This window comes from Porites lutea, chromosome 3, assembly GCF_958299795.1.
Source record: "Porites lutea chromosome 3, jaPorLute2.1, whole genome shotgun sequence".
In the NCBI taxonomy this organism is placed as follows: Eukaryota; Metazoa; Cnidaria; class Anthozoa; order Scleractinia; family Poritidae; genus Porites; species Porites lutea.
Window position 1 is genome coordinate 50,213,063 of NC_133203.1, and position 11,931 is coordinate 50,224,993.

Below are 11,931 nucleotides of genomic sequence, written 5' to 3' on the forward strand. Positions count from 1 at the left end.
GTGGTATTTAACTCTGGTTATTGGCCTGATTGGTCAATTAAGTCGTGATACAACTCACTTTAACTCTGAAGATGACTACCCGGCAAAGGTTGTCGAAATGTCAGTCACTGTTAACAACACCCGGGGCGATACTTTCTAATAAGAGGCTAATGGGCATGTGCCGCTGGATGGAGTCGCATTTTCACGACTGGATTGACTATAATTAATGGGGTCGCAGTTTCAATAGAGTCATTAGAATGAGGTCGCACATTTTCTGATTCTTGGGGTAAGACAGTTCTTCATATTTACGGATAGCAAACGTACCAGAATGTTTGTACTGTAGGTGAAAAGTAAAGTGTTCTTCGAGACTTTTGTTTTTGGGCCATCGTAGTTTGATCAAAGATAAAACACAAACAGCGGTGATAAACATTGTGAAATCTTAGCATCTGGCAAAACAGATTATCATTGTAAGATAAAAGAAACGTTGTTCATACAAGCCAGCTTTTAATGTCAACGTCAGCGGTGAAAAGCTGGTGCTTTATTAGCTGTTGCCTTTTGTATTCATTAATCTCATTTCCAGACCCCTTGTAATTTTTGAATATATAGTCTCGTCATTTTAACGGCCAGGTAAGATCACTTTTGAAAATGTATGTTGAATAGCATACGAAACGTCAAGTTTATAAAAATGCGAAAACTCACAATGTTTTATCACCGCTGTTTGTGTATTATTTTTGATCAAAGTGTTCTTCATTCAATATGAGGTGGATACATAAATAGAAAGTGATTAATTTGGGATCGCGAAAATTACGTGTTTACCCAAAAGTGACTAAGATGGGGTCTATAATTAATTGGCCATAGAATAGACTATAATGTGGTAGGGGCTCTAAGAGGCCAGCGGCACATTCCCAGCAAAAATGAACTCAAGTATTCCCACTCCCCCGGGCAAGGGGGCTCAGAGAGGGAATCTTAGAGCGTTGACTGGGATATGGGAAGTTATTTTTAGAGGTTGTAATTAAACACAAGACACATCCTTTTCTGTCAAATAAAACTTAAGAAGGAACTATGGTACTTTGCTCATTACGAATCGAGAAAAGTAGTTATAGTAAGGCCAGTTTTGATAGAAATGTCAGGTAATTTTGACATGTTCCTGGTCATAAATTCGATCTGTTCACGGTGACATGAAAGGAAGGGAGAATGATTGCCACCCTACAATCCCGGTCATAATTTGTTGAAAAACTACGGGAAGACACAACGAAAACTTGGTGGTTTTATTGCTTCCCTCCCCTTCCCGGGAACGTTAACCGAGTAGACCCTGGGGACTAGACTTTGCCGCGGTTATCCAAAATGGCGGAACGCACTGAGTGTTTTGAAAGTTTGGAAGAAACGAAGAAGACAACAGTTACGGTTTCTGTCAGACTAATAAGATCCTTTGAATATAGAAGTATCAAATATGTTGTTTTCAAAGACGTGTTACTGGATCAAACTGCTGAGGATTTCATTAAATTCGTTAAAACAGGTAACTACATAGGAAAGGTCACAATTCAAGTTGCGAAGATTTCCGTATAACCCCATACATTTATTATGCATGCAGCAATTTCATCCTTTTCCTCACAAATAGGTTAATATGAATAGCGTCGAAACATGTATGCATAAAATTTTTTGGGATTTTACGGAATACCTACAGTTTTTATACACACTTTGCAAAGCTGAATTTTTTAAAAAAAGGCAGTCCATTTATTTTTTTCAATGAATTTTTAGTGATCAGGTATTGTACTTGTTTGTAGAGATAAAGAAAAGACCTGATGTTCCTCCTCCTTTCAAAACTTTTGCTTATGGTAGGTACTCCTACGTTCACTGATGTTCATAATAAATTTATGCCTGCTTACATAGTACCTAACAAGCTATAAAACCTGTTCATTGCGTTGCAGAGATTCCAACCCCTTTTTGAGGGAAAACAGGGAGTATTTTTTAGCACTGAAGGCGCTCACAGAAGTGCCCAAGGCTCTAGGGAAATTTTGCAAACTGAGTTTCTCTCAAGTGGCATTTCCTGCATTTTGATATCATTTCTGTGGTATTCTATAAGGTCTTTATTCTTATCACAAATGTCTTTGGGTTTTTCTTTGCTGTTGTTAATCCATCGTTTCAGAATCAAACGGGGAGATTTCTTTCACTGCTTTTACACCATGGCCACTTCGAAAAATCATGAATAATTTATTGTAAACTTAATGTCCACAAGGTATAAAGGCTGCATTCAGTGGAGAGCCACACTGGTATGGGTTCTGTTATACTCTCTACTATTGTCACAAACACTCTAAACCTTCCGTATAGACTGCTGGCCTTATGAGTCAGCACAGCACACAGTGTTGAGACGGTGAATACTTAAGATAAGCAATTTTTTCCTCGTCTTCAGAACGTCATGATAGATTGGGAGAATCTGATAAAAATCCGGAGAGCAGGAGGCAACACATCAAATCAGGAGACTCCCAATAAAATCGTCAGGGTTGGAATCTCTGCCCCCAAAGAATTCCATAATTTTTTATTCTACCTCTAAAGAAATCCTCCATTTTTATAACTTTCCCCTGAAGAATTCTATTAGTCATCAACCAGCGTGGTATGAAATTAAATGCATTAGCACAAATGGATTTCCTGTACAAATTTTCTTGGCTTAGTTATAATTATCTACGTCACAGAATTAAGGAATCCATTTTGTTAATTTGGGGGGAATCCAGATGTACAGTAGAACCCCTGTAACTCAAACTCTGAAGGAAAAAGAAAAACAGTTCAAGTTAGAGGAGGTTCCAGTCATTGAGGTCGATTGAATTTTCAATTTGTCGTGTAAATAATTGAGATTTTACTGATATTTCAGCATGTCAGTAAACATCAGAGTGCAATTAAAACTTATCTCATCAGAAACTGTAACACAACTATGCATTTTTACAACAGGAAATGAATATGTGATCTGTTCATTGCACTTATTTAAAAAAATTGCTGTAGTGTGAGTCTTAGTGACACGACAAGAAGAGCTAATGGGATGGCATTTGTAGTGAAATGCAAGTCATAATTCGAGTTATCAAGGTAAACAAAATTTAGTTCCAGTTAGCAGGAATTCGTGTTATCCGAGAAAAATGACTGAAAAGAAGGGTCAAATCCAAGAGAAATGTGACTTTGTTCGTGTTAGCGGGGAGTTTGAGTTATCCAAGCTTGAGTTATTGGGGGTTCTACTGTTGGTGAGGGTATAATACCTCCATGCACCACTGTGGAGACACAGGCTGTATTAGACAGGCCAGGATAACCACCAGCAATAAGGCTGATTTTAACAAAAAAAAGACAGCTGTGTTGAAAATGTGGCTTATCTCGGCATTCCAAAACAGTTGGCAGTACCTAAGATACCCTCTAGATTGCACTCTACTGCTGGTTGCTACCATTTTTTATTTATAAACTGGTTTTAATTATTTTCTCCAGTTGCTGATAAATGTCTAGAAAGCCAAATTTATTTAGTAAGGATTACTTTTACCTTGTATTTGTTTTTCAGATACAATGAAAATTCAGCATAAAGCTCATGGTGCAAAGGTAAGATTGATTATTTTAGGGCAGCACAACAAGCAGCTAATGCCAACTTAAGTTCAATTTATTCTTTATTTTCATTCACAACAGACATCTTTTCATGTTTGCTTTATTGGGTTTTTAATTTAAACAAATTGGAAATGTACTTCAACCTTCATGTGCTCACCTCCTCTTCTAAATGACTGATCACTTATCCCAGACTGTCCAACCTTTTGGGTATGTAAATTTGGGATATTTTTTAATGACTGAATGAATCCCGCGGGTGCCAAGTGCACAAGCCCCCAGGGGGTCTAGGGGATTGCTTGCCCAGAAAATTTTGAAAACTTGATGCCTAGAAATGCTATTTCTAGTGTTCTGAGAGGACAAACTTGTGTCTAAAATGTTTGCTGTAAATCAATTGTCATTTTAATGCTTATTTTCAATAGTAATTTTTTACTACAAGTATATTTTTTGGTTTTATTTATGTTTCCTGGATATTAGTTTTGGTTAGTATACTCTGTTAGGTGTTCTTATATTAGTATCCTGAAAACATCAGAAAAGATTGTCAAAATTGGGATTTTTCCTATCCCGTTTGTATATTGGTCCGGATTCGGGACTTTTAAGCAAAATCGGGAGAATCCCACCGAGATCGGGATGATTGGACTGTTTTATTATCCATAACCCATAACACTGATGTTGTTCCTAGCAAAAGCACTTTGAACCTCTGGTACATTAAATGTATAATGAAAACAAGACTACTGTTAGGGGATAATGGTTTCACATAATTTGTACTGATTTTAAACTGTCAAGAACAACCAGTTTGTACATAACACATATTGATCACATTGCTGACACATATGTGTCAGCGATATGGAAAGGAGTCTTTTGCTGTCCCTTGACTGAAGAATGATTACAGGCAGTATAATTATATTTAGAAATCTTACCTTTTTTGCATGCAAACCATGAGGTAAAAACAACATGCTGTAGTCACGTAGAAAGTGGCGCGTATGGCTTTGAGCATGTGCTAGCTTTCATCACCATTCACCCATGGGCAAATAGTAAATGAGTAATCGACCAATCAGAGTGCGCACTTTTTTTTTGTAATGTTATATTTGGTGTAATCGAGTTGGGGACAGGTGCAATCACCAAATGACGCAACACAGAAGATTTAAAAGATACTGAACAATAATTCCCACACCACAACACAAAAGCCAACTTAGTTGGTTCCCAAAACCAAGAAACACCCCCTGTGAGTGATCACTTTTTGTTCTAGGAAAAGCTTAGATTGTTGTTGGTGTTTTTTTGAAAATGTAAATTTATACCTAGTAAGTAAATTTTCTTTTCTTTTCTATAATTACTTTAAAATAAATTGACTTTTTAGACAAGTGATCCAGTTATAAACACAGAAAATGATGAGGCGCTCATTTTAAAACTAGACTCCAGTCTTCATGACAATGGAATTGGTGAGTGAAATTAAGTTTCATTTCATTTAATATTTTTCCCTACGAAAATAATTCAAATTTCAATTTCCTTACTCTCTGATCATATGAAAAGAGATATTTTAGCTGTCTTTCTTAGTCTCCACTGATAGTAAACCATAAATGTATAATTGTTGTGAAAATCTAGCTTTTCTCTTTTTTATGCCTATTTTACATATTTAAAATGTACTAGCTCTTCACCTGAATATGAGCATTTATGATCAGTGTCAATCAGACATCAGCCAGAACAGCTGCACTATAATGGTGATGAAACCCTGTTCTGTCCTGCAGTAATGTGCCTTCCACTCTACCCCCTGACTCAATAATTCAACAACAACAAAAAAATAATTAATAAATTATTTTATACCATTGTACATAATTTTATCTTAAACTTCTCAACAGAACATGAAACAGAAATCTCTCTTTTCAAGAAAGAGGATTACAAGAAATACCAAGCTAACCCAATTTTAAAGTGGTAGTCAATACAAGGCTGTGCTCTAAGTAAAATTCTAGGAAGCTCAATGCTCTGAACCTGAGAATTCCAGGGTGCCCAGCATTTAATTTTAATGCAAAAACGAAGATTTTGTAATTGCCAAGGAGCAAACGTAACGCACCAGTGGCCACCTGGCGCTGTTAGATCACAGCCTTGAAATATGAATTAATTTTTAACCAAACTTAGTGAGTGAAATTTGTAACATTAACTTTGTACAGCTTCCAAAAATAATTTTATGATTTAAAACAACTTGATTCTCGTGACATTGTCAGTTTGGACGGTCACCTCAGATCACTTCTCTTTTCTGTTAATTTATGACTTGGTTAAGTCCACTTTGGACACAAAACTGAAAAGTATTATCTTGTTTTGAAGAAATTATGCAGTCCAGTATAGAATGTGCCTGCTTTCTTTACAAACATTTTAAAACAACATAAATATGTGAAAAAATGTTTGTAAAGAAAGCAGACACATTCTATACAGGGTTGTATATGTTACAAAAGGCTACTTCTAGAAGATGAAAATGCTGCCCAAATCTAATATTTTTTACCGTTATGATGTATAGAATTATGAATACTTAAATTACCATTTATCATCAAAATAATGTATTATAAAGCTTAGTAGTTCTATGAGAGTGGTGTGACTCTTCAGTCCGTGACACAAGAAAAAAGATTTAGGAATTTACACCAGCTAAAGAATTATAATTATTCACAGTTACAAGCACTGCGGGCTACTCTTACTTCCTTTTTCAAAATTTTTCAGTTTGCTAGTATAATTTATTATTTTATTTACCTGCTGGTGGATTTACCTGGTTGGTTTTACACCTTTACAAACTGCCGTTAAAACCACAGGTAGCCTGGGCAAACCACCTGGTGACTCAATATCTGGACTTGTGCAAGGTACCATAAATGATCTAATAGACGCCCGGGACTTTTTTTATTAATTTTCAGGGGCACCCAACGAGAATGTAGTTCAAAACCAGTAGCGTATTTTAGTTTTTAAACGGTAGATATAGGCATATTTTTATCCCCTTAAAATTTTTCATCTGTTCGGATTTCCTAGCTGAAGGTCTACCTTTTCGAAAATTTCAGCCAGAAAAAAGGCTCCCGAAAATTGTAGGTGACCTTTTTAGGGTAAAAATCCGTTAAAAATGGGCAATTATACCATTTTTTAGATGTTCAAAAATCCTAGGACAGGCTGACAAGCTGAAGAAATTTTACAACAAATGTTTCGAAAATTCTAAATCTCAAATCATCTTCCGTTTAAAACTGACTGTAACAAACTGAAACTGATACTCTTTCAGCGACTATATCACTACAGTTTGCAAACAGTGATGTTTCCAGGCCAATTTAGAGATACATTTTTTTTTAAATCTCAACTCCTCACTTGAACTTGGCGTGGAACAAGGTATAATGGGCAAACTCTTGTTAACCAAGCAAGAAAATAAATAATTTCAGTTATTTTGCTCTTTTTCTTTATTTCCTAAGGTAGTAATTTGGAGGCATTGTTTTGTGGGGCGTTTATTTGATAGGGACGTACGGGTTAGGGTATATTATTCAAACGTAAAACGTCTGTTAGATCATTTGCGGAGCTCGGGTCACCTGTGTTAGATTTCACGCCTGCCTCTTGTAGATAAAGCGCGTTGTTAGATTAATAGATGTTTTTTAACAGATGAATCAATGTGCAAATAAACGGGATCATCAGAGCAAACCACGCCCTTGCGTATATTCTCTCTAGTCCAGAAGTCGGTGTTTCGCCTGGACTCTCTCGCAGCATAACTCGAACATTTTCAAATGAACCGTTATGTGGTTGTGGTTGAATTCCAAGCAGATGGCACATCAAAGGATATAAATCAACTATATTAGACGGCTGAACTTCGAAACCCTTCTTAAAAGCAGGACCTTGTGCGAAAAAGATCGGATAGCTTTGACTTTCCCGCGGTGGCCAACCATGTGTCCCGTAAACCCACGATGTGTTCGGGTTCCCGCGGGATTGTGTGACAGACCAACCCAACTAGGGATCAATGAATATGGGGGGTATTCTGCGATTGTGTTTCCAGTGGAATGATTCGGGGATGTCTTGTTTCTTGTAAATTTTCATGTGTGGGTTCTTTACCTTTGTGAGTTTTTCAAATATTTCCTCCAGTTTCTCATCTTTTGGCCAGATATGTCCCAGAGCTGTTGATTCTGTCATCATGTACGTGGATCGGTCGAGATAATCATCTAAAAATATTTGACGGGCCGAAGAAATGTTATTAAAGCTGTGATCGCTGACAAAGATTAAATTGACGTTATCAATGAGGTTAACATCACGCAAGCGCTCAGTCAGATAACCAACGACCTCTCGATCAACCATCTCAATGGCTTCCTTATACTGTTTGGAATGAGAGCCGTAATCATGACCCTCCCAGTCTGGATGATCAATATACACCCCTACAAACTGGGGTGGTTCCTTAGATTTTAACCAGTTAATTACCTTATCCAACCGGCTTTTGAATGGCTCAGTGTAATTAGGAAAACAGTGGATGTAACTCGGCCATGTGGGCGTGTTCTGTTCCTGTATTTAGGCAGATCCTTCGAATCAATTGCACTGCAATTCGCAAGGCAAAAGGGTTTCTCATAATACGTGGGTTTTTCGGTGTAGCCTTCGTCTCCGGGCCAGAAATATAACCCGCTCTTTCCTCCTTGTTTCTGTAGCGTCAGCCAGATCGGTTCGGCAGCCTTATAGAACTTGGGATCCTTCGACGAACAGTCGTAATCGTAAATGTACATCTCTTGGTAAAGTGGATCCCAGAACTTGTTGGAGACAATAGCGTGGCTTTCTGGGTAAAGACCTGTTAGGTAGGAGTGGTGAGTGGGCCAAGTTTTTGTTGGGACAACATTGAAAGTATGCTTAGCTCGAACTCCGTTCCTACCCACTGCATCTAAGTTTGGAGTACCGGCAAACTGTCCACTTATGAACTGCCATCCCATGCCATCTAGGGAGACCATGATCACGGTGTCTTTGTTCGCTCGTTTCTCTTCTTTGGAAGAGATGCCGTTAAAAATGGAAAAGAAAACGAAACAAATTACAGGGCAAATACTTGTTGTTGTCCCCATTTTGATACTCTTGAAAAGGCTCGAGCGTTTGGCGTCTAGTGAGGCAGAGTTCGTGACGTAATGCACTCCCGCGATCCTACAGACCCTGGATAGTGACGCGATATAACGCAGTCACCCCATATAACGCGATAGGCTAAATCTCCGCCGCCGTGTTGACACAAGCTTTAAATTTCGCTCTACCTCCATTCAAAAGAGAAAATTTATATTTTAGTTCAGAGTATTCACGCGAAACGACTGCGTCCTTTCAGGCATGGCAAAAAATTCATTTAAAGTCGTCAATTAAAACAAAAAACAAAAAATGCATGTTATTTTTAAAAGGTTCCTCGAATCGCTGGCTTCATCAGTAGAAACTAAGACAACAAAATGGTAACAACTGCTTAGCTTAGCAGCTAGTCTCACAATCGTTGTTTCACATTTTAATAAAATGTTACATTCTAAAGTATAGTGCCATTTTAAAAAACAAGCTTCTAAAAAGTCCTGGTGAAAGCAATCACGAGTCTGTAGTGTCCGCTAAAAAGGACTGTGTCACAGCTTTCTTGTTCATTTTGTTAATAATTGAACTTGAAAAATTACTTATAAAGACAGAATCACAGCTTCTTGTCGGACAATAATGTCTCCTAAGCATTATATCAAACGTTACAAACAACGAGATAAACTTTAAAACCACAATTGCAATCCGTTTCGATCTTCTTCAAGTTTGTCGCCTACTTTTATATCTACTGTTTTATTTATACCTTCTTTTAATCTTTTGAGCAGTTACACAGTAAATGGTCAACCCAATTTGCTTGCGATCCCAACTGTCTGCATTTTGATACATTTTATGGCACAGTTCCTATGGCGGTTTTATGGCGGTTCGTTTAACAAGAAACTTTAAATTGGAGTTGAAGTTCAGGACCTACCGAAACGGTTTTCCGCGCGCTTAATACAAGTTTCTCTGCAATGAATGCTTGTTATGAATAAGGATTAACAAGTTAGCACTCAATTAACAATCATGGCTGCTAAATAGCAAGTTTTACACAATGTGCTCCAGGCCCTAGAAAAGAGTAACCTATTCACATCTCTGTACTTCGTACTGTCCAGTATGCGAATTAACGCTTAGAAATGAACGAACGACAACAAACTTAGAAGAAATGTCACAACACCATCATAACAGCAACAGCACCTGCGGCAACTAACGCACGAGATGACCACGTGATCACGCTCCATTGACCAGCGGTCGGTTTCTCCCCGTCAGGCTCGTCGTCAGGCTCGTCTTTGTACATCTTCTTCACAGTTGCCATGGTTCCGTTATTAGGGCTAGGCTCTATACCCAGTAAATCGCACATCATTGGATAAAGATCAAGAATAGAGAAGGGCTCTATCTCGTAACCCACTTTGAATGCAGGCCCTTGGGCGAATAAAATAGAATACGTCTTCGATTTCTGTGGTGGCCAGCCGTGATCCCCTCGGACCCATGTGCCTTGTCTGACGGAAGCGTTGGTCTTGGCTAAAGTCCACCCGGGGTCTGGCTCAAGATAAAGGGGCGGAATACGCCGATTGTGTTTCCAGTGGTATTCGTCAGGGATATCTGCCTTTTTGTACACAGCTAAGTGATCAGGAGTGTTGGGTTTCGTCAGGTTGTTGTAGATTTCGTCTAACATGCCCTCATTTGGCCAGATGTGCCCAATAGTTCCACCCTCTACCAGTCGGTATGTTGACGGGTCGATGTAGTTTTCCAAAACGATCACTCGTTCTGAAGATGCGTTCACCATGCCATGATCGCTTACGAAGATCACGTTCACTTTGTCAATTAACGACACATTCTTAAGCTGGTCCATGAGATAACCCACAGCATCCCGGTCCACTTCTTCAATGGAGTCTTTGTAGACTTTGGACAAAGCGCCGCCCGAATGACCTTTCCAATCTGGTGCATCAATATACAACGCGACAAAGCGAGGAGGATCATCAGATTTTAGCCAGCTAATGACACGGTCGACTCGACGAGGAAATGTCTCAGTTTCGTTAAAAAAGTCGGGATAGCAGTGCTCGTAGGGTGGAAACGAGCTTCGCGTCTTGTTGCGTAGGCTAGGGAGGTCTTTAGGATCAACAGCGCTACAGTTCAGCTTACAAATCGGGTGTCTGTAGAAGCTGGGAATTGGTTTCCAGCCGCCAAAGCCCGGCCAAAAGTACACTCCACTGCGGCCTTTGTTTTTCTTTGAACGCTCCAGTGTCAACCATATAGGTTCGGATTCGTTGTAAAATTTTGGGTCAAAAGTCGTGCAGTCATACTCCAGGATAAACGTTTCATCGTAAACTGGATCCCAGAACTTGTTGGAAACCAACCCGTGAGACTCAGGATACAAACCAGTGACGAATGATACGTGCGTCGGCCATGTTTTGCTCGGGACTACTGTCTTGATGTACTTCGCTGTCACCCCATTTTTCGCGACTCTGTCGAGGTTTGGTGTTTTTGCAAACTCCCCGCTAATCAGATTCCATGGCATTCCGTCCATGGACACGAGGATGACTGTCTGTGGTTCTTTTTTTGCCTTTGAAAAGTGCAGAAAAAAGAACGCGAAGAGCGAGATGGCTAGTGGCACGACACGATCCATTTTGTTTGCGCTTCTTCTAGTGGCACTCCCTGATATGAAATGTTTTGAGTACTTGATAGATCGCTCTTTTTATCCGTTGGCACGAGGTGACCTTCTGATAGTTGTGGTGTCACGGCATCACTTTTGTCAGATTGTTTGGTCGATATTTTTCAAAACTCATTAACCCTTTGAGTCCCAATAGTGACCAACATTAATTTTCTCCTAACAATATCCATACACTGTCAAGACATTAGGTTATAAGAATCAATAAAATGGTCACCGAAGAGAAAATGCTTTGATCTTTTATCAAATTCTCTCAACTAATTTTTTAAGCAAATATATCGAGATCAGTTTGGAGAATTTGTATGTGGATATTGGTACTTAAAGGGTTAAAGAGATTACAAGGTAATCTGCGTCATGCTGGAAGCTAGCAAGATATCTCTTAAAATGTACCATTAAGTTGGATTCGTTAAACTAACAAAAAGATTGTAAAAAGAAGAACGAAGGAGTAGTGAAGTATATTGCCGAGAAACCACTTCTCTTGTTAAGAACGGCACACTTTGTTTACTTCGACTGTTCTGTGCCTGTATTGTATTTTGTCAAATAGTACACGCGATCACGCGAACTCGTCATTTCAGATCTGGGATCCCAAAACCTCTGCTCTTCACTGTAATCTGTACTTTTCAAAACGAAAACAAATAGAACATATAACGAATTAAAACATTTTTTTATTTTATTATAAATGAAATGAAGTTTCTATTCATAATTGATGT

At 38.6% G+C, this 11,931-nt stretch overlaps 2 protein-coding genes and 1 pseudogene across 2 annotated transcripts; 1 reads left to right on the forward strand and 2 right to left on the reverse strand.

Moving 5' to 3' along the window:
* The first annotated feature begins 1,323 nt into the window (after positions 1–1,323).
* On the forward strand, positions 1,324–7,193 carry LOC140931379 (UPF0538 protein C2orf76-like). Its single transcript, XM_073381185.1, has 5 exons — positions 1,324–1,495; positions 1,764–1,814; positions 3,512–3,549; positions 4,904–4,985; positions 5,403–7,193. The coding sequence occupies exons 1-5, from the start codon at positions 1,324–1,326 to the stop codon at positions 5,477–5,479; spliced, it is 420 nt and encodes a 139-aa protein (XP_073237286.1). The 3' UTR covers positions 5,480–7,193.
* On the reverse strand, positions 7,141–8,876 carry LOC140931377 (ectonucleotide pyrophosphatase/phosphodiesterase family member 5-like; annotated as a pseudogene).
* A 626-nt stretch (positions 8,877–9,502) lies between these two features.
* On the reverse strand, positions 9,503–11,227 carry LOC140931376 (bis(5'-adenosyl)-triphosphatase ENPP4-like). Its single transcript, XM_073381181.1, has one exon. The coding sequence runs from the start codon at positions 11,177–11,179 to the stop codon at positions 9,722–9,724; it is 1,458 nt and encodes a 485-aa protein (XP_073237282.1). The 5' UTR covers positions 11,180–11,227; the 3' UTR covers positions 9,503–9,721.
* Positions 11,228–11,931: the final 704 nt, after the last annotated feature.

Bases quoted from the DNA above. Each gene is read 5' to 3' on its own strand.
- LOC140931379 (XM_073381185.1), top strand. From the start codon at position 1,324: ATGGCGGAACGCACTGAGTGTTTTGAAAGTTTGGAAGAAACGAAGAAG. The intron at 1,496-1,763 runs GTAACTACATAG...ACTTGTTTGTAG, and splicing joins CATTAAATTCGTTAAAACAG to AGATAAAGAAAAGACCTGAT. The intron at 3,550-4,903 runs GTAAGATTGATT...TTGACTTTTTAG, and splicing joins ATAAAGCTCATGGTGCAAAG to ACAAGTGATCCAGTTATAAA.
- LOC140931376 (XM_073381181.1), bottom strand. From the start codon at position 11,179: ATGGATCGTGTCGTGCCACTAGCCATCTCGCTCTTCGCGTTCTTTTTT.